We start from the raw sequence: 22,803 nt of genomic DNA, 5'->3' as shown, positions 1-22,803 counted from the left end.
GCGAATCGAAAAGTAGGCAATAAAAATTAGAGATGAGTTATTATTAAAAAAAAAGACCCACGAGAAAAAGTTTTACAGAATCGGGCTCGTTTACTGTAGGAAAAAGCAACGTTGAAGGAGACATGTGCCTTCAAATATGCAAGATGTCTTTATACTGTAAGTGGTTATTGACGGAGTTATTCTCCGTCGCTGACCGGACAAGCAGTAACAGCCTGACCCAGCAGCGAGCAAGGCTCAGGTCACACGCGCGCCGTCACTTTTCCCCTCAGGTTTCGGCTCGGTGGGCGCCCGGTCAGGCCTGGCGCCGCGCCGCGCAGGACGGCCCGCAGCCGCGGCCCGCTCCCAGCGGCGCCGCCGCCTCTCCGGACGAGGCCCCTGACTTTTGGCAGCGCTCGTGCGGGTCATCGCCGCCTCCGCCGCCATCCCGGCCCGACGGCGAGGGGAGCGGCGGCCGCGGCCCTCCCCCGTGCAGCGCCGCCGGGCCGGGCCCGCGCTCACGCTCCGCCAGGCCCCAGAGGCGGTTAGGAGGCGCGCGGTGCATTGTGGGCAGGGCGAGGAGCGGCGCCGCCATTTTGTCTCTGTCACTCCAGGCGCGGCGCGGTCTCGTCGGGGAGGAGAGGCGGCGGAGCGGTATTCGGCCAGGAGGACACCATGATATCGGCCGCCCAGCTCCTGGATGAGCTTATGGGCCGGGATAGAAACCTGGCCCCGGATGAGAAGCGCAGCAACGTGCGGTGGGACCATGAGAGCGTGAGTGTAGCGGAGCCGCCTCTCTGCCTCGCTCCCTCCCCTCGCTCCCATCCCCCGCTGAGGGCTCGGGCTTTGTCGGCGCGCCAGGCGCCGCGGGTGGGGGCCCGCGGCCTCCCCCGGCCCTCGGAGGGGGAGCAGGGGGGCGCCGGGGTCTCGGCGGGTGGGGGTTCCGCGGAGCTTCAGCGGGGGGAGCGGGCGGAGGCCCCTGTGGGGCCCTTGGTGCGGGGCCCGAGGCTGCGGGGCTCCTGCATGGCGGCCGCGGGGCGGGCGAGGCCCGCGCTTGCTGCGCGGGAACCTCGCTGAGCCTCCAGGCGAGGAGGAGGAACTGGGTGGCCGGGAGGGAGGAGGATCCCGCCATGGCTTAGCTGTGCGGGAGGGCTCGCGCTGTTATCTGGGCTGATGGGAGAGGAGAGGCCTTGTGTTTGGGTTTCCGCGTTAAGGGGGAGAGGCCGCGCTCGCCTTGGCGTGCGCTCCGTGTGGCGTCGACAAATGGTAGTAAGGGTTTCTCATGGCCGAGATCTCCCGCAGCGGGGGAGAGGGGGGAGTTTGGGGGAGTTTTAGTGGAAGTTAGGTTTTATTCTGAGTAGAAGGAAAATTTCTTGAGACTTGGTGGCTTTTAGGAAGGGAGATGAGACAGATGGTGGTGGTTTGGAAGACAAGTTATCTCTGGATCCTTACCTATCTATGGTATTTGTGGAGGAGATGGGAGAATACATTCACACTGACTTAAACTACCTGAAGATTGTATCACAGTGAAGAACCAGAAGACTTTTGAAACTGAGGATTTTGTGAAGTAAAAACTCTATTCCTTATGTACTTTTGCAAAGTTTACCTACTATGCTTTTTTTGGGGGGGGGGGGTGAGCCTAAACAATATTGCCGTTATTTTATATTTGGGTATTTTTTGTCAGTGTTGTGATAACATCCATGCTCTGCGTTAAACTGCTCAAAAAGAAGGGGATTTTCTTACATTGAGTGGTGTTTCTCCCCAAGAATGGTTAAATTTTAGTGAATATTCTAGTGACATCCATTCTAGTGATACTGAAACTTATTTCACCGCGGAAAAAAAAACAGTAGTAGTAACAAAGTTCCCATAGCTGGCCCCTTTGGGGGAGCTGAAAACTCTGAAAACACTCCCTCCCCCCATGTATTTTTGTTCTATGTTATGTTAAATGAGAGTGTCATAGTTCAGATAAGACAGTTCATTTGTTTCTTGTGTGATAGGAATTGTTGTGGCTAAAGCTGCAGAAGGCATTTAGTTTAAATGTGTAGTGCACCTCCTTTCACATTTTCTTCATGTTGTTAAGTTGGGAGGCAGGAGAAATGCTTGCTTTTTGGCTTTTTCAAGTTGTCTGAATCACCAGCTTGGAATTTTCTGATTTTTTGGACAAGAGTTACTTTATTTTAGAGCTGGCTAAAGCAAATTTTAGTTTGTCTTGGAATACAACCTGTAAGGACAAATAAATGTCTTGGTCTAAACTTTGTAAATCTAAGCAATTTTTAATTCTTAAAAATGCTGTTACATAGATAAGTTGTATATGTCAAGAGAAATTAATGAACTCAGGAATTTTTAATGAATTTCTTAGTGTCTTTTCAGAATTTTCTTAAATAAGATTATTCAGTTAGGTGTTCAGCTGCACATTTCCATTTGATCATGAGCTCTAAATAGGAATGAGTTGTTTAACCCTGAAAATAGGAAGTAAATTGCTTCAGCTATGTCTGTGCAGGTAGAGGAGACAAGGGATTTGTTTTGTTCTATTTCTTAAGGTGAGAAAGAATTTTTACTTCATTTTCTTTAATCAAGTTAAGATGACTTAATCTTTAACCTAAAATTGAAAAATAAGCTCTTTTAAACTCTGTGACTAAAGACATAGAAATCTGTCTCTAAGATGCTGTTGAATTTTGTTGTTTCCGAAATAGTGCCCTGTCTCTTCTTCCCATTCCTCACTTGAGGATTTAGAAAGGGGAGAGCTGTCTCGGTCCCTGTTGAGCCCAGTAGGGGCTTAAGAGTTGATTCTTCAGGCTAGGAGGAAGTGTTGCTATGTTCATTCCATGCTTGCGTGCATTTATGAGGTTTATATAAGCATCACTAAATGCAATCTTTCTGAAAGGAATGTCGTTATAAATTTCTATAGTTAGATGACTAGTTCAAAACAAAAACTTTCCCCTGTTTAAACACAGAAATGTGTTTTACTTTAGGCGTAAATTTGTGAATCGACTAAGGGTTAAATTTGTAATGCTAATATGTTTTAGAAGTCAGGAAATGCAGATACAGCTCAAATAGCAATATTAATTCATCTGTTTATTATTTTGTTTCTCTGGTTAAACATACACAGAAGTGTTGTCAAATGTGAAATTATATCTATTACCAGCACAAAGCCTTTTTCAACATGAGCCTGTTGTATTCTCATACCAAAATATAAGATTTGTCAGCATTTCATAAATTTTAGATGTGGACAGTTATCAAAAGAAGCTAATTTCTGGTTATCATCATTTGTAGATAACATTTAGGTACTTCATAACTAAAGGAGCTGGCCAGCCCCTACTTATTTGTCAACTCTAAATGGGGAAATACTACTTGACCACCTCAAATTTTTGAGGATTAGTAAATTCCGGATGATGAAATGGAAAGTGCCAAGTGTCTAGCTATATTCCTGTCTAGTGTCTTACTGAAATGTGAGCTGTAAGGGCTTTGACACACAAGCTATGGCTAATCCTGCTGTAACAATTTCACAGTAACATCCCTCTCTGTCCCATCTTTTGGTAGCAGAGTAATCAGAATAATTTGGCAGAAAAGAATGAGGTTGCTTACCTACATGTGTAAATGCCCATCCTAAATTGCCTGTTGCTCTGTTTCTGAGAGTATAGAATGTATTTCTGTTACTTCTGACTTGTGCTAAGTGCAGAGTCTGATAAGCTATGTGTGATACATACTGTTTGAAGCACATTACCTCTGTTTCAGTTCTTTAATGGCTCTGTGATTCTTCAGCCATTTCTTCACTCCTTCCTAGTCTTACTCATTACTGACAACCTAAGACGAACTGTAAGTGCAGCTGACTACAAGCTGTCAGGGCAGATTACCACAAGGTGAAACTAATTGAGAAGAGTAACTTTTGGAATAGGTGCAAGAGTCTCTCAAGTAATGCTTTTCTGTTGCAGCAAAATCAGTTTAAGAAATAAGTGGGAGAGGGAAGAAATTGCTCCAGAAACAATATTCCAAACCACTCTTAAGCATTTCTCTGCAGACTGCCTCTTAGAAGAGAATGTTAAGGAATTCACTAGATACCCATTGTATTCTGAGTTGGCCAGGAGAGAATTATTGCAACTTCTTAGTGATTTTTTTTAAAGGGAATGTGATGTACGCAAACACAAGCTGCATAATGTATTATGTTTATTACTGTATATGTATTGATAAATTTTAGCTGCAGCAGTTAGCTGATAAGTGGCTTTTCCTAGCAGTTCTACTTCATAAAATCATTTTAATTATTTTTGTGTTTTTCATTGTCATTCTTTTGTCTGTGATAACTTTCCCTTTGCTCCTTTGTTGTTACCTATTGCAAAGCCTTTGCTGTCCATTATACACACATTTCGAGCTAATAGCTACACATGGAAGCTTTCTACAACTTTCTTTCAGCGTAATATGGTCAAACTATTGTTACTGTGATTTCTGTCAAAGTACAGTGTCTTAGATAATTCTTGAATCTATCCTTGCAATTTCTCTTGGGAAATGTGTTTTTATTCACCGTAATACTTGGATGTAAGGATGAGAAATGGAAAGAGGAGACAAATGATGTAGAAGGAAATAAAAATTACTATTCCTATTGACTGGCACAGGAGTTTGTCCCAGAAACTGGTCCCTTGAAATGATTAGATGTTAAGACAAGAGATGCTGCAGCTTTCTGAGACAGAGGGAGAATCTGAAACTGGACTTTGCCAATCACTCTCTCCTTATTTCCTGAAAAGAAAAAATGCTCTGATCTTGTTTTTCACAAATGTATGTAAATAAACTGTTTTTGCTTCAAGGTAAGTGATAAGTTTAGCCAAGCCACTGATACTCTTCTTCCTCAAATAGTTAATTACTTCAGGACTCCTAGTAATGACTGATTGCTTTTTGAGAAAAGTTCATTTTAGTTATCTCACTGAAGATGCACATGTTCTTCATTTCCCTTGACTCTGAAGAAGGACAAGGCTTTACATCTGATGCATTAATTCATAAAAAGAGCAGCTGTTAGGTGTGGGAGAGAGTAGCTGAATTTTGTTTTGTAAAAAAAAATTATTAAATGATTAAAATGGCCATTTTTTTGAATCAAGGTATTGCTAGATTCCTTCATTTAGACAGGTGATACTTCTTAACCTACTAGGAGTTTTTGATTATAAAATACTTACATAGTAAAGGAAGGTGTGTGTGTGTGGGGGGGGGTTCCTCTCTTGCCAATATCTTGCAACTCCTAATGCACGAAAATCTGAAGTGCAGTGCTAGAATAAAGACAAGGCTTCCAGAGCAAGCAACTCCTAACTTGAAAAGTCTCAAAGGGGAAAGGTTGTCTTGATCCCTCAAATGAGGGGTTAAAGAAATGTATTCCTTTTTTTTTCCCCCTGTAAAACTCCTGAATGTATGATAGCATCATAATCAGAAATGCACTTTGTTGAATATAGATGAGCTCAAGACTCATTTTCTGAGGAGCTGAAGACCCTGTTAGTAAACAGATAAAGCTTCTGAAACTTGTCAGCTTCAGACACATTCAATCAGGATGTTACTTGTTTGTTATGAACTACTTACTTGAAGCAAAGTTTTCCTTAAGTCATTTTTCTCTTGCTCTGTCTACACCTAACTTAGTTTATTGAGCTACTTTCAGATGAGTGCTTACTTTGGTGGTCTTGTTTTGTATATATTCTTGGTAGATTCCTTAGGAGGGTGAGCTTGGGTGTTCTTAAGGCCTGCTGCCGAGCACCTTGTAATTACCTTGTAGGTAATTCTGAATGCCTGTAAAGAAGGCTAAGTAAGCCTGTCCCTAAGCACCTTTCACTGAGAGGTCAAACTCATTATAAGGCGTTGAATTTTTCTCAATTGTTCTGGAGAGCTCTGGCACTTGAGAATTGGTTTTGGAACTGTAGGGCTTAATTTTCCTCACTACAGGTGAAAGCTGCATAGTTAGATGTTGTACCATTACACTTGCAGTGATGCCTGATTGTAGGGAGACCCAAGTCAGCTTTGCTTGTGTAACTTGTCAAGAGGCTTCTTGTTTTGGATCATTGACTCTAGTATAGCATCCATTGTCACTGTAGCTCATTTCAGTAAGTTTATACTGTCATTTGGGGGGGTTTGGGGTTCTCTCTGGGAATTCAGTGTTTTCTGCAGGCAGAACTTGAAGCAGCTGAAAAGAAAAGTCAGGCAGCTGCAGAGTTTTGAATCTGCCTTTTTAATTCTACGGTCCATCAGTTTTATTTGTGCTACAGATATTCCCAGTGTACGTTCATATTTTTCAGATAAGTGCCTTTTTCTCTCATCTGATAGTATTATTGTTTATGCTCTATAAAACTTTTATATGGTACAAAGATACTAAAATTTTAATTACTGGTTGTTGACGTATGCAAAACTGTAGTTCTAGGTTTCTTTTTTGCTATGCTATGCACCATAGAAATGGTATGGTGACGTCACAGGAACACAACGTCTGAATTATAACCTTTTGTTTTTTTCTCTCCTTGTTTTCAAAATGAGTTGAGACAATGTGATCACACTACATTTAATACAAAATGTTTGTCAGAGTTGTAATTTAACTGACTTGAAAATAAATCCAAACTGATTTCTTTTAAACAGCTCTTTTCTCAAAAACCTGTAGTTCATGTTCCAATCTTCTATTGTGTTTGCCCTTTTTGATTCTACAATAGGATTTCTGGATAAAATTAGGTGGATGAAAGAGGAAAAAGGACAGAAAGGAGGATTTTTTTTTAAGAATTATGCATACATTTTCTTTCAAAATGACTTAGTTTGAGAAACTTAAGATGAAACTGGAGTTGCTTCAGAAAAATCAGTTGTAAACTAAGATAGATGAACATGGATCACATGTGCTGCATCCATCTTTATCTTTCCTCATTACAATGGGAAAGTGGCAAAAGTACTGAAAAATAAAGACAGCAAATGTGGGAAAACTAGCCTCATCCCAGACAAAAAGTGTTTACCCTGGAAATGCAGAAGGACTTGTGGAAGTAACCAAATCATTCCACTCTTGATACAGCAATTGTGTTGGATAAGATACCAGTGTATGCTTAAAGCTTGTTTTCTATGGATTATTACTTCCACACATAGCCTTGATGTTCCTTTCCTGAGATTCTTTTCATTCATGAAAATCTCTAGAGCAAAGTGGTGTTTAATCCCAGCTTAATCTCATTTTAAAATGGCTGCCTCTCAAAGATATGATTTGAAGTTTGACTACTTCTGACATTCAAGCTAGTAATGTAGTAGTAATAGAATTATTGTGCTAATTTGGATGTGCTGATCCAGGTTTTTATTCTTCATATCCATAAAGTAGTCAGTCAGTCTCATTTTAACTTCCATAGTCTGTTTTGCAGTCTGGCAGTTAGAATGGAAAAAAAATAAATTGGACTGAGCTAATTTGAACAGTTGGTGTCACTGTCATTTTACTGAGGTGGTTCGTGTGGGGTATGTTTTGGCTGTCTTTTCCCCTCCCTTGTTTGTTAAATACTTCTGAAGTGTATTTTAGAAAATAGTATGTGTATTAGAATTACAATGATTGTGGAAGTTATATTCCTTTTTAGAATGTGTTATTTTCCAGTAACTGTTTGCTTCTATTAGAATAATTTTAGGGACTAGGCTGAAACATACAGGAGCAATTATTGTAACTGATTTGTCAAATATATTAAAAATCTGTGTAACATAAAACAGATGTCAGAAGAACGTACAAGCTAGTCTTTGATTAACGTTTAAGCTATTTTAAGAAAACGACAACTTCAGGAGAAGGGTCTAGTGAAGAATTGCTTGTGAAATTAGGGAAGGATGTATTTCCAATTTTATCCTTTGGCTCTTCTGATGACTAAAGAGACTGGAGATATTTCTGTGTTCATGAGCTTCAAGAACGGACCAACTTGATTAGCTTAAACAGTATTCGTGGGTGAGGGAAAATAACCTTGTTAATAAAAGCTATCTTTATATTATACATTAACTAGCTCTTGGCTAGATTACTATTGTTTTGTTTTTTTTCTATTATCCTAATGTTTTCCTGTTGTTAAATCTGAATTGCTACTGTAAAAATGGGATATGTAGAAATGAAACAAACCCTTTCCTGTTGGCAGGAAATGAGTCTACTTTAAGAAGTAAACAACACCTCTTTACACATCATTCTTAAACTAGTAATTAAAAAAAAATATAAAAAAAAATAATGAGATATGCAAAAACTTTTGGATAATGTCTTGTGTATTCTGAAATCTTTTAACTGATAACAGAATCTTCCCCCCTTGAGACAGTACTTTTAGGTGTAAATTCTGATGTCTCCTTTTCTCCAAACCAACAGCATTGAAGGAGTGGAAGCTGAACACAGTCATTATAGACAAGCAGACAAGCTAAGAACAATTTGTTTTAATGGGTCCATGGCAGAGATTCTCACCTCTCATAGGTTCACTGAGAATTTTTTTAACTGTGGAAATGTTCTTAAATGAACCAATTAGGTTATGTTTCTTTGGGAAACATCAGGTAGGGTATTGGAGTATTAAGCAGATGACATGTTACTGCAATCTTAAATGATTAACGGCAAAACACAGAAATATCATGTATTGCAGTGGAAAGTAAGATTTTTTGGTGTTCTGTCATTAGGGTGTGCTGTAACACAGTGACAGCGAATGCTTTACAACACACAGATTAGGGGTGTATGTGCATAAAATTTCCAGAAAATTTGCGGACAGTGTTTTATGCTGTATTTCAGAAGATAAAGCGATTACCTACAATTGCCAGTTCACAAGGAGAAAAATGATGCCTGTTTTCTTTTCTTTTTTTTCTTCTCCTCTGTCAGGTTTGTAAATACTACCTTTGTGGGTTTTGTCCAGCTGAATTATTTACAAATACCCGTTCTGATTTAGGTAAGTATGTAAATTTTGCATTTTTTATTCACTTACATATGATCCTAATTGAGATTTTATTTTATAAACTGCGTTGTTACTGTTTTATGCTCTTTCATAACACTTCAAAAACAGGCATTTTTAGGATTGTCAGTAATTAAATAAATAAAATGTTATTCCAAATCCTACTTCCTCTAAGTTAAAAAAAAAAAAAAATCTAAGAAAAGTGAGCTGAATTATTTGGGCATGGGTGGTGTCTTCCTGCAAAAATGTTGTCTTCTGGTTTGCTTTACGTTGCCTGGCTGGGTTTTAAGTGGAAAAAAAGAAAAAAAAAAAAAAAAAAAAGCTCATGCTAAAATAAATTAATAACAATTACAATAAAAGAGGGTCTAATTTAATTACTTAAGGCCTTTCCTAAATTCCTAGTAGTTTTCAAGCTTTGGTATGTGGTCAACTTAAGTTACTTGTTTTGAAAAAGTAACTAGGAAAAACAGGCTTATTGTTTTAGTGTTAAATCCCTAGTCCATAGAAGAGTTTTATAGATAGCAAAGGCGGGAGAGTTTTAGCAGGACTGTCCTTAATGAGTACAGAGCACGTACCTCCTAATTTTACTCTTAAGTTAACATTTTAATTAACCAGTTACAAAAAAGATTTGGAACTTACAAAGTGCTTGTTGAATCTACCGCCTCTGCCTTGCAGAAATGCAGGCACAGAAGCCCCGACTTAATGTATGTTAGTTTCACCCTTGAAGTTGTTCTCTAGGAAGTGTTAAAAACTCTGCTCAATCATAATGCACAAGCAAATGCTGATGGAGCATGTATATGACATTCCAGGATGTCAAACTTGTGTTGTCATTTTAGGTCCTTGTGAAAAAATTCATGATGAAAATCTACGTAAACAGTAAGTATTTTGATTGCTATGTTAATGCAGATAGTGTTTCTAGTATGTTTGAAATTTCCTAAACCCACAAAAAACATGGAAACGATGAGAAATTAATTGCTTTATTGATGTACATAGAAGTTTAACTTATAATGCTCTGCTGCCTTAAGCAGTAATTTATAACACTGTAATTTTCACATTACTTATTTTTGTGTATTATGTAGCCATATAGCTTTCACTTTTAAAAAAATAAATTCTTTTACCAGGTATGAGAAAAGCTCTCGTTTTATGAAAGTGGGCTATGAAAGAGACTTCTTACGCTATTTACAAAGCTTACTTGCAGAAGTTGAACGCAGAATTCGAAGAGGCCATGCTCGTTTGGCACTGTCACAGAATCAACAGTCCTCAGGGGTGAGTCTAGAAGAATCACTAAGGCAAATAATTTTTTTCTCTAGATAGCATCTTCATGTTCTCTTTACCTAATCTCATCAGGTAAAATACATTGATCTGTCTAACAGGAATCTTCTGGAAGACTCTTCATTGATAGCCAGCAGATTGTATTTAGCCCTAATGGACAAGCCAAATGGCCACACATTTAACAAAATTTCCTCCCTCCTCTCCCCATCCCAGTCTCAGAATAAGTATGTGCTCACCTCTCTAGAACCATTAATTCTGTCCAGTGCTGTCCATCCCCTATTACTTCAGTTAAGCTCTGTTTCTTCAGTTGCAATTCTTCTTTCTCTCTAGTATTAAAGAATAGTACAGTGATGTTACTGAAGTAGGTACTGGGTCTTTCAGCAGTTGATGTAGCTGAATCCCACAAGCAGCTGCCACACTAACACAGCAGCCTGCTTCTGCTTCAGCACCATTGCTGACAGGCATGCTGTGAGGCAGATGACAGTAGAATCACAAAGGTTTAAGAAAGGAAGGAGTATCTTTATGCAGCTTTTCTCAGTTCAGTGCTGCACTCTAGACAGCTGTTAACGAAAGTTTCACCTGACTGGGAGAAACTTTTTAACTCTTCATTCCACCTGCTTTTTCTTGTCCCAGGATTGATTAATCTTTGGAGCAGTGACTGTAGCCTATGCTGTGCAGGTTTCCTGATTGACAGTGTAGTCTTTCTCCTCTTCTTTGTCCCAATTACTATTCTGTGCAAAGTGCAGTTCGTTCAGAAGGAGCTGTGGAAAGTAGCTTCAGTCAAAAGCTGTAGAGTAGGGCACTTAAACTGTCGATTCAGGCAGTGTGTGGAGAGGATACCACTAACAGATGTGCTCAAAAGAAATGAGTCTTCAGGCATTTATTCTCAGAAGCTAGATTTCTGTGCCTGAGGAGCTTCCAAATCATACTTGAGCATCTGTAAAGATGTGTGATGATGAATGGCAGCTTCAGAGTCTAAGTCTGGGACTTGGAGTTCAGACACCTCATCTTTTGTGGATCAGGGACTTGGATGTTTTTGTTGGTTTAGACTGAGTTAGTGTGAATGGAATTTACTTCATTCAGCAAAAGTAGAGTAGACTGCTGAGGGATGTTTTATGGTAGCTAGACTACTAGTAGGTATTTATAGAGGAGGAGGCAGGAGGAGGTTATTCCCAAAGTGTCTCTGTTACTATTAGCGTTTCAGGAGGTTGGAGGCAGGCATCTATCTGATTTTGATAGCTTCAAAAGCTGAAGCAAACATTTTAAGTAGCAAGTTTCTGGCAACAAAAAGGCACTGGAATCATTTATATATGAAATCTGTGTTTAATAGTATGTTCAAGCTGTTTGTTTTTTCTTTTTGTTGCAAACAAGAATGTCTCTTTTGTGGCAGGTGATTACTGAACATTGCATAGCAGTGATCGCTTGGGTGTAGATTGTGATTGCAGTGTGTTTCTCAGTATGTCTGTTTCAACAGTCAACTACTTTTACCACTGTCGTTTTAAATGGAAGCCTGGTGTTCCTTGTGTGCATATATGTGAAAGCTATTGTAATTTTTTAAAAAAATGTGGCGTTCTGATAATGTTCCACAGGCTGCTGGACCAACTGGTAAAAATGAAGAGAAGATTCAAGTGTTAACGGACAAAATTGATGTACTTCTACAACAGGTAAGTTTTACCTGCTGTATCATTGAGATTTCTTCCTTTCATTACCTGATTAAAAGTTATAATAGCTTTTTTTTATTGCTCTTTAGATTGAGGAGCTAGGTTCAGAAGGGAAGGTGGAAGAGGCACAAGGAATGATGAAACTTGTTGAACAGTTAAAAGAGGAGAGAGAATTGCTGAGGTCTACAACTTCAGTGAGTAACATGTTTGCAGTTCTGTTAAGTCTTATCTCAGAACTTAGCGCAGCAGTACTCTTAATCGCTTTGTCCTTACATTGAAGGCACGCATGTTTATGCAGAATTTATTGGAAAATAGTGATGCTTAAATGTGTTAATCTAATGTGCCAGTGGAGTGTGTGTGAACCACTGTAGTGGTTCACACAGAAATTACAGAATTATTTATACAGCAGTCTTGGAGGTGGGTTTGCAGTTTATTTTATTTTAGGTCCTGATTACTTTTTGTAGTGTAGTCTCCACAATATATTATTTCATTGAATTGCAAATCTGACTGTGATACAGAAAGCCCTTGTTAGAACTAGTGCTCTGCAATATCAGAGTTATCCTGGAATATTTCAGGCATTTAACTATACTACTAGTACCACAAGCTTTTCCTCCATCAGATTGAATTACAGTTTTTAATTTTCAAAATTGCTTACAGATGCTAATTATTACTTAGTGTTTCAAGAGGTTGGAGGCAGGCATCTGTCTGACTTCGATAGCTTCAAAAGCTGAAACAAGCACTTTAAGTAGCAAGTTCCTGATAATAGAAAGGAGCTCATGTTTAAATATGGAATCTTGTGTTTAATAGTATATTCAGACTGGGTTTTTTTTGTTGTTTTGTGTTGCAAGCAAGAGTCTCTTTCATGCCAGATGATTAATGAACATTGCATAGCAGTGATCACCTGGGTATAGATTATGATTTCAGTGTATTTCTTAGTATGTCTGTTTTAACAGTCAGCTACTTTCACCACTGTTCTTTTAAGTGAAAGTCTGATGTTTCTTTCATATTTCATCATGGGATATTGTAGGATTTTCATCCTTCCATTTTTGCTCTGTGGACATTTCAGTTGTCAGAGAACCGTCTTAAGAAGAAACTGATTTTTATTTCCTTTGATCCTTAAGCCAAAAGGAAATTGCAGATACAGCTAGATATGCATTGAACTGTGTTCTTCACTGTAAAAGATTATTCTGCGTTTTCTAAATGACTTTTCAATAATTACTTGTGGTTTACATAAAAAAGGCTACGCATGCCTATTCTTCCATTTTTGTCAGTGGGTGTGATGTTCCAAAGTCAAAGCATGCAATTACAAATTTCAGCTTTCAGTAGTGGCCTAGGATTTGACAACAGTAACAGGAAAACTCAAACCTCTCTGCTGACGTCTGTTTGAAACTTATTTCTTGGTTTGTTTTACCTAATACTTTCTTTTGCAGACAATTGAGAGCTTTGCAGCTCAAGAAAAGCAAATGGAAGTTTGTGAAGTTTGTGGAGCCTTTTTAATTGTAGGAGATGCACAGTCCAGGGTAGATGACCACTTGATGGGAAAGCAGCACATGGGTTATGCCAAAATAAAAGCTACTGTAGAAGATTTGAAAGTAAGTATTTGATTATTGAACATAAAAATTGTTTGGTGTTTTTCTTTGGTAAATAGAAGGCTGACCAGCAGGCTCTTCTCAAATGCGTTAAATATTCCAAAGATAGTATATAAAAATCAGATTGTGCATTTAGCATTATGCTTGCACTGACATTTGTTATTGTATATGTTTATAATGGGTTTAAGATCAGGTAGGAATTTTTTGTGGCATTTGTAAAGAACTGTAATATGGCCTGCGTTCATATGAAAATTAGAGGAAAGAAGTGTTTTCTAAGACAAAGGACTCCAGTCATGTCAAACCAGGGCAGCTCCAAGGGATTTCTGAAAACGCTTTTATGTAGGCTGTCCTTTGTTTGAGTATTAGGAAAAAACATGTAATCTGAGGATGTGGAAGCTTAAGATTTTTAAAAACTAAGTTATATTGAATGATTTACCTTGAATAATACTAATTTGTTCCCGTGAATTTTCTTATTTTTAAGGAAAAGTTACGAAAAAGAACAGAAGAGCCTGACCGTGATGACAGGTTAAAAAAAGAGAAACAAGAACGAGAAGAGAGAGAGAAAGAGAGGGAGCGGGAAAGAGAAGAGCGGGAAAGGAAGAGACGGCGTGAAGAAGAAGAGAAGGAAAAAGAAAGGGCTCGTGATAGAGAGAGACGTAAAAGGAGTCGTTCTCGTAGTAGACATTCAAGCAGAACATCTGACAGAAGATGCAGCCGTTCACGAGACCACAAAAGATCAAGAAGTAGAGAAAGAAGGCGAAGCAGGTGTGTGAGAAAGTATTTTCATACAACTTTTTCAAAATGCAAAAATGCTGGGAGGACTTGATCTGTCAGTCACATCACTGATTTGTTAGCTCCACTGTTGTTTTTCCAAGTGTGAACATACTTTACTGGTTGAAGGATAAGCAGGATTTGCTGCATACTCATTCTTTTCTTTCCGTTTCTGGAAGTAGATGAGAACACTGTGGTGGAAGTGGCAGTATGAAGTAGCTTTGAGTAGACAAATGTTCCCAAAGAACAGGGTTGTGTCCTTCCCTCTCCCCCCCCCCCCCCACCCCCGAGTGCTGGGCTTTAATTCATAGCAGTAACTACTTTTAAACTGTATAGTTGAGTGCTTGAATAAATGAAGAATGGAAAGTTATGCTGGATCTTATGTCCAGAGAGATGCTCACATGCAGTATGCTAAGCCTTGTTTTAAATATTTAGTCCTTCTCCAATTGATCATTGTATTAAAACTTTAAATCAGTAGCAATTTCTGTCTGCTGAGTTAGACAGTATCAGCTGACACTTTGCATATTTTGATTTTCTGTAAATGTTAGGAGTCGTGACCGAAGAAGAAGCAGAAGCCATGATAGATCAGAAAGAAAACATAGGTCTCGCAGTAGGGACAGAAGACGGTCAAAAAGTCGGGATCGAAAGTCCTACAAGCACAGAAGCAAAAGCAGAGAGAGAGAACAAGACAGGAAGTCAAAAGAAAAAGGTATGTTTGTGTGAAGACTGTTCATACTAAGTTCTGTAACTTACCTTTCCGTAAAGTCTCAAATGCTCCTAGGCTTTCTGTCAGGGACTGAAAGTTCTTAGCATCAGTTCAGAACTGATCATATAAGCTGTACATGTTGCTATTAACTGATTTGAAGCAGTTCAGTCTTTCCTGTCATTGTTAATGCACACATACAAATGTCTACCTTTTTATTTGTTACAGTAGTTATTAAAAGCTTACTACTCTGTCTTCAAAGTAAGTGTACAAGGACTTTGTATTTTAATACCTTTTTGACTGTTACCTTTAGAAGAACATAGGAACTGTAATCATTTTCCTTCTTCTTTTTTTAATGAATTAGTATCTTCTACTATTAGCATTATTTCTGTTACTACCTTTTGCTCATATGTATTCTATAGCACCTGTTACTTCTCTGCGCTATCATGTTTCCTTTATTTTCCTTTAACAGTGCCTTAATTTTTCTTAACCTACAAATACAGACCAGGAAAAGAAGTATTGCAGAAATTCTGTAATGTTTTAGGTTATAATTACATGCATTCCTCCATTCCCACCCTTTTTTCCCCCTTGTTTTAAATGAAGTGAGATTTGCTTTGTCAGTGTTCATGTGAGATCTCATAGGAATGCTGTATTAGTCCTTGAGACTTTTATAGCAGTACATACAATGTACAAAAACATTGATGTGACTTAGTGTTTCATCAGACTGGTGTTCAGATGCTTTACACTTAAGTAGGAATAAATAGCTGGAGAAAGAACGCTACTGACTCGCATTCTGTGAAAAGACAGTAATACTATTGTCATTGCTTAGTTCCTACTTTAAAAGTCTTTATGAAACTTCTGAATGAATATTATGTTGGTTTTTGACCTAAAAACTGTTGGCTTTGCGGGGGTGCTGAGCAATGTGCAGTCTGAAACAGCTGCCCCACTTCATAATTAGAGCTGACTTTCAGTAATGGGGGAAATAATTCCTTTATGTTTCTAAGGTATTTTTGAGGTTCTCTGGGATGAAAGGTGTTACGTGCATGTTTCTTGATTGTATGAGTCTGTTTGCCCTACCTTTACTTTTCCCATGTTTCTCCAGCAGATTAGTTCCCGAAATGTAGGTAATACTTCATGTGTTTTTCTTGCCTGACTTCCTTGGACCACTTCAATTTTTCTGGTTTATACTATGGTGCATCCTCAGTGTTCATTCTTTTCTTGTTTTGCTTTCGAGGCAAGCGGGTTTTTTTGCTGCTTGCTTGTTGGCTGCAGCACTGATGTGTAGTATTAAATTCAGACCCAGTATTATAGCCTGTATTTGTCCTGGTGTTACTTTCTTGCTATCTGATACTGTGTCTTTTTTGCCTACTTTATGAATAGATTTCTGGTACTCTAGTGAAAGAGTGTTCTCTTCTATATTCTTTGTGTATCTGTGCATATAAATAATTGATTTCTTCAAATTTGGTCTATTTATTGAGCTTATGGGTTCTCAGTTCTTTTCTGAATCCTTCCATAAATGCAGGATCTAGTGAACTTGAACCTGACTAATTTCCCTGCTGGTCCTTTTTGCTGCTTGCTACCTTCTCTCTCCAGAAATGAGAACAGTGAGGTGATACTATGATCTATGACAAAACTTCAGTCTGAGAAAAAGTTACTTTTTTGACTAATTATATCTAAAAATATAAATAGGCCTTGGAGCAGGATGCTAATGCTGAAGATGTATGTGTTTCTTCCTTCAGTGGGAAAATTAAAAAAAAAAAGGGGGGGGGGGAGTCAGTATTTACCAAGCAAACATTGAATTTCTATGATGAAGCTGTAAATGCCATTTCATCCTTATATTTGCCACATGACATTGTACAGTTATTACAGTTACAGGTAGCTTTAGAGGTTCATACCTTTGAGAAGTTATGTGACTGGCTACCCAGTCTGCTGTTTGCACAGAAAGAAGTAATGTGGAGGTTTAAGATTTAACTTGAGTTAAATTTACTGCTCCATTGGGAATATTTACTTCAGAATCTAATTATCTTTATATCCATGATTGATCTGCAGTTATAAAAGTAAGCAGTAAAGGCCTGGCTGTAACCACTCGTGGTAGTGCCTTTCATCTTGAGATCTCAAACTGCTTTATGAACATGGATCTAACAGGAATAAGCAGGGCCCAGTTGCCCACAGTTGCCTAAGACTTGCTCACTGTTACACATTAAATCAGTGCCATGCTTTGAAATACAATTCAGATGTCCTGGCTTCTTTTCTAAATCCTGTGAAATTCAGTGACCTTTAAGATTGTAAGAAAAAAAAATATATGTAAAAATAGAGAGACTTATTTTCTGACTCAGATTTCAGGAGCAGAGAGATACTGCAAACCCATATACCAGCTGAATATTAGCTTAACAGAAATCAACAGTATGCAACTACAGTTCAAGTGAACTAAATTTAGAATAGGTGGAATAAATAGTTGTAAAAAGAAATGATTGAAAATGTCTGTTTTGCATGTTCCTTCATTTCATGAAGGATTAATACTGAAACCGACCACCAGGCCCCTTTGACTTGGCTCTTTACTTCGCTTAATCTGGATTCATGTGCTTACTTAAAAATAATTATATTTGTGGATGTGTTTTCATGTTAGTGATTAAACCTCAGCAAATGCTGTCAGAACACCCAAACCCAAAGTAATATTTGATACTATGTTTAATTTACTGATTTTGCATTCTCTGAACAGTAAAATCATTTGCATTATCTTAATCAGAATTTTTATAGAATATATCTATTGCCCACATACACTCAGTCATAAAAATGTACATGTGTTTATTACTCAGGATGCACAGTCAATGTTATGTGATTGCACCTAATATAATATATCATAGCTAAAATAATGTAAGCAGAGTGTCATCAGCAAGCTAATTGCATGTACTTCTAAAGAAATAATTGTTGAATGAACATATAGTGAAGGAACTTAACTGCTTGCAAACAGTCCGGGAGTTGAAAGAAGTTCAGATCGTTAGACTGTTTTGTTAATTACACTTGCTCAGTTCTGCATGGCAAACTCAAGGTTTGCTGTGGTAAAACTGTTTTTTTATTGAGGTTTTTCATACCACAGGTTAATAGTAGTTTTTTTAATCTTCACAAAATTATCCTTCCTGCCCAAATTCAAGAAACAAACAAGACAAAACAAAATCCTGCACACTGCACATCCATAGGGCTATTAAGATCTACCATATCTACATAGGACAGAAGATAAGATTATTGGACTGACTACTAGTCCTCTGCGGGGAAACAAGACTACTATTCCTCAGTGGATCTACGTGTGCATCGGAGATACCTATAAGGCACAAAAAGAAGACTTTTTAACAAGGTTAGTTAGAGTGCAATCTACCTGCGGAGTTTAAAAAAAAAAATGAGGGCAGACAGATACAAAACTATTAGTGCTGCAGTTAGCTTTTTGGCATCGCTGCGTGCTATGTCCAAGCACGATGTACTGGATGTGCTGCTTCTGATGAAACCTCAGTATTAGTGTTCTTTAGGCAGTTGCCCTGATTCCTGTTTGGGGGCTTCACTCCTCCCTTTGCTGATCTGTATTAATAAAGTTGGGATGTTGCTTCCGTTTTTGAAGCTTAATTTCGACTTTCTGTCTTCTGAAGTAAAGAGGTGTGTTATACCAGTCTAGGTGATGTGTTATTTAAAATAGCTAATTTTCAGAGTGTTTGATTTGTGTGCTTCTGTTCTGGGGATTTCTTTTTTTTTTTTTTTTTTTTAATTGCCCAGATAGCAGGGAATTATCAGAGAAAGAGCGTGAATGTTGTTCTGTATGCTGACATCCAAGAGGTTGGTTTTTTTGTTTTTTTTTGTCTCCCAGATCTCTGTGATGGTAGGTTGAATATTGAGGTGTGAAATAACATAGGAAGAATTGATATTTTTATTACGTTTGCAGTTACTGAATTTACAGATGAGACACACAGCTATAATACTGAGTATTTTCTTTTCCGTGGAAATATTTTTACTTCTGGCTTGCTTCCTTCTTTGAAGACTGTTGAGGAAAAGATCAGTTTTTCAGCAATGTAACCAACTCTTCAGTCACCAGACAGCTTTCTAGTGCATGATGAAATTGTGGGATCCTTCCCATCTTACTGTTCCTTTGCCTTTGGAAAACAGTGTTTTTATGCATCTTCCAAAACACTCTTCACCAAGCTTTTTTTTTGAGTGAATTATAAATGACTACAATTATTAAAACTCTCAATTATAAAATTGAGAGTTAATAGTATTGACAAACACATACCTCAACCAGCTTTTGCTACACTCTGTCCCAGTAATGTCAATTTTGATAGTTACCTTGCTACCTACATTTAAGACTAACTGGTTTAATATTGTTCATTTTCTGAGTATTTGATTGTTTGGAGTTAGGTTATTTTGAGGTTGTTTTTTGTTTGTTTTTACTTGGCAAAGATTGATTTATTTGATAATGCACTGATGCATTGTCCATTACTCCTTTCTGAGTCTCTTTTCAAGAACCATGTTTAACGAGAATTGTATACCAAAGATGGCCATACACTTCACAAAATAAACTTGAGGACAAAGAGAGTCCTAAGATGAGTAAGGAAGCCAGTAGCCATTCATCATTTATATATTTGCTTAACCTGTTTTTGACTGCCTTCCCTCTGCTCCCCGTTTACGTATTTCAGCAAACAGCTGAGTAGCTGACACTGTTAGGTCTGTACTTTCACCTCTTTTCCCCACCCTGTACTGTTCTTTTTGAGTATTTTTGTTCTCTGCCCATTTCAACATGGTGGTCTGAAGCCTATTTCTGTAACCTTTTGACGCTTGCTATTTCTAATTATAGAAAATAATTGTCCCATTTTGTATGCTGTATATCTCATGTGCAATGTTTGTTTTTACTTTGAAATCCATGGTCAATGTCTTCTTTCATGGCAGAAAAGAGGGGCTCTGATGATAAAAAAAGTAGTATGAAGTCCAGTAGTCGAGAAAAACAGAGTGAAGACACAAATACAGACTCGAAGGAGAGTGATACTAAGAATGAGGTCAATGGGACCAGTGAAGACATTAAATCTGAAGGTGACACTCAGTCCAATTAAAACTGATCTGATATGACCTCAGATCAGACAGAGGTAAGTGCAGTATTTCAAACTTTGATTAGGGCTTTTTGTTACTGTTTAACAGTGCAGCGTAAGTATGCACAGATGAAGATGGAACTAAGCCAAGTAAGAAGACATACTAAAGCACCTTCTGAAGGAAAAGACAGTGTAGTCCTGCAAAACATTTTGAGGTACATTGTTTTGTCTCAGCTATTTTGTAGCAGACTCGTGCCCCCAATTAGTGTGCCTCTTTGGGACATATTTGTAATATAGTCACCATAGAAAAATTAATTATCCTTTTTTTTATTTTTAGGGATTTTGTTATCGTTTTTTAAAAAGTTGAACTGTTTTTGTATTTAAGTCCATATTGTGTTGGTACATCAGCAGAAACTTTTGCTTTAATACTTAATATTTGAGGCACATGTTGGACTACTTTGTTTTTATATAAACTGCTAGTATTTCTTTGTCAAGGATGTTTCTAGTTTTTTTGCTTTATTGCCTTGCATTCTAATGCAGTTTGTTCTGTAACTCGAGAGCCAGTAGCATTGGATTGATGGAAGTGTAGGGTTTATGAATTATTGCAGCTGACTACCATACCTCACACAGCGTTGGTGTTGTGAGCGGCCCATGAAAAGCCAAATTAAAAATCAAGGATTCAGTCAAACTAAGCAGGTACTCATGCCAGGTACTCCTTTCTCTACCCACATCCATGTTTGAATGCTGTTGCCTGTAATCTTTAAGCTTACTGTTGTGTTTTTGATTTACAAGATAGTGAAAAGGACTTTTTGTGTATTGTGTGAATACTGTAAATCTGATGTTAACAGAATGGAATTTTCTTTCAACTGTATGTAGGGATGCAGTGCTGCCCAGAATTAGATATCTTTAAAGAGTTTAAAATGCAATAAACACTACATAATAATCGCCTTGTTACATTCAATGCAATTCAAGTCTTTAAGAGGTATGTGTTTAATATTTCCTACTGTGTAGGAGAATTTACAGTCAGCCATAGTACACAAGTGGAATGGCTGATAACAGACAGACTTCTAAGGCAAATGTAAATACAAAGGCAGATGCTACCAAATGTTCATGGCAAGAGTTTATGCTGGAAAATGATTTATTGGAAATAAAAGCTAAACATTAGGAAATACAAATACTGTATTAAAAAGAAAATTTTAAAAGTTTTTTTTTCCCCTCACTCTCGACCTAGCTTTCTTGCACAAATTGCTTAGTTGTATTCCTGAAATAAGGAACTAACAATGGAGAGTACGGCTGATAAATGAACTTGGAACGTGTAAAGTACTTTTATAGTTTCATTATTTATGCTAGGAATTCTTAAACACTTGATGTTGATCGTTAAACCATTAATACCACATTATTGCTTCTAAAGCCAGTAATGTTCAATGTTGACATTTTTGTAGAGTTAAGATGACAGCTAACAACTGGGCCAGTATATAGGAATGGTAAATGAAATGCTCTTTACGTTGTCTAATTGTCTGTTTTCCCAAAATTTTGCATTATAGGACTACTACGTGAAGAGTCTGCGAAGACAGCGGAAGACAGCTTAAAATGAAGATCTGCTTTAAAATGAGGTGAAAGAAAGCTGTAGTGGCGTAGAAACATATAAAGTTCAGTTAGATTTTTTTTTTTTTTATAAAAAAGTAATTCAGGACTGGTGTTTCCTCCCAGAGTTCATAAAGATGTGTTGAAAGCACACATGCTACTGAGAATAAAAGTCCTGTATCTTTTTTTTTCTTTAAGACTTTTTAAGATAAGAAACCAACATAACCTGAACACATGGCTTGCTCAGTGTTTAATTGCAAGTTTTCATTCTTGGACTTTAAAATACAAGAATAAATGTTTAGTATTTGTGTGAATCAAACTAAAATGAATCCCATTTTTACAACTAGGCTTATTCCTAGCTTCTTGGTATATGAGAAATGGAAATAAAGTATCTTTGAATTTCTGTTACAAATTTGATTGTCTCTGTCATTGAACATTTAATATTAAATAAGTTTCTTTCCTAATAAATCTATTCATGTCTTCAAACTTAGTCCATTAATTTGAATGTTTAGTTTTTCTGTGGTGTTTGTTTTTTGGTGCCATCAATTAGTATTACATTTGAAGCTCACTTTTCAGTAGTTGACTGTCAGTGTCCCCTCCCCTTTCTGTTGCCCAGTTTAGGCTGCAATCAAACAAATTTCTGTAATTTCACAGTAGAAACATAAGCCTTAGGCTTTTTAAAACCAGTTAAACTTACAGAGTATTATTGAACAGATGATGCCTGAGGTTCGCTGTCAGACTGCACTTATTTGCATCCTACTATCAGTTTCTAATATTTATTAACAATTGTGTGTAACAGCTAAGCACGCACAATTTTCCTGCTACAACATATAAAAGGGAAAAAAAATGTTATGCTTGTGTGAAGCTATACTGCAAGCAAATGTAATTTTGCTGCAGATGACATTTCTTGTTAGTACACTTAAGTGCTGTAGCCCTAAGGCATTGAATTTGCGTTAAAGAAACATCCTTCATATTAGCACTTAGGACTTGACTGCCTATGTAGCTGAGACATATGTGGACAAAGCACTATTGTAATGTGTTTTTGCTAAGTTTAGTGTGTGTTTTGTCATCTGTGGAAGTGCGTTCATAGAAGGGAGCAAGCTGCAACTCTTCTAAAGTGGAGTGCTGCTTTCTTGATTAGCAGAGAAATTGCATGCCAACAGCCATGCCGCCTTTTGGCTGGGGAGGCTGGGGTTTTTTGCTGGGGGGGGGGTGTGTGGTTGGGAAACTAAGATGAAAAATTCATGCAGATAGAGCAGGTAAAATTGTAACCAAGTTCTGATAACAATAGTACACAATCATTTTTTCTTCAAGCTT

The 22,803-nt window shown here is 37.8% G+C and overlaps 1 protein-coding gene across 9 annotated transcripts; it reads left to right on the top strand.

Moving 5' to 3' along the window:
- The first annotated feature begins 554 nt into the window (after positions 1 to 554).
- LUC7L3 (LUC7 like 3 pre-mRNA splicing factor) lies at positions 555 to 21,898 on the top strand. 9 transcript variants are annotated; one of them, XR_009960310.1, is made up of 13 exons: positions 555 to 750; positions 8,774 to 8,840; positions 9,680 to 9,719; positions 9,965 to 10,109; positions 11,705 to 11,779; positions 11,866 to 11,970; positions 13,207 to 13,368; positions 13,847 to 14,130; positions 14,685 to 14,845; positions 19,766 to 19,906; positions 20,012 to 20,117; positions 20,533 to 20,611; positions 21,447 to 21,898. XR_009960310.1 is itself a non-coding variant. In XM_062591643.1 (13 exons), exons 1-12 carry the CDS (start codon positions 652 to 654, stop codon positions 20,555 to 20,557), a joined length of 1,410 nt encoding a protein of 469 aa, XP_062447627.1. In that variant the 5' UTR covers positions 555 to 651; the 3' UTR covers positions 20,558 to 20,598; positions 21,447 to 21,898. The 9 variants fall into 9 exon arrangements, 6 of the variants coding, with proteins under 6 accessions (XP_062447627.1, XP_062447628.1, XP_062447625.1 ...); XM_062591643.1 differs by having other exon boundaries at positions 20,533 to 20,598; XR_009960309.1 differs by having other exon boundaries at positions 20,012 to 20,598.
- Positions 21,899 to 22,803: the final 905 nt, after the last annotated feature.

This window comes from Rhea pennata, chromosome 19, assembly GCF_028389875.1.
Source record: "Rhea pennata isolate bPtePen1 chromosome 19, bPtePen1.pri, whole genome shotgun sequence".
In the NCBI taxonomy this organism is placed as follows: domain Eukaryota; kingdom Metazoa; phylum Chordata; class Aves; order Rheiformes; family Rheidae; genus Rhea; species Rhea pennata.
The sequence above is the reverse complement of the archived record's forward strand: the minus strand, read 5'-3'. Positions and strand labels throughout refer to the sequence as shown.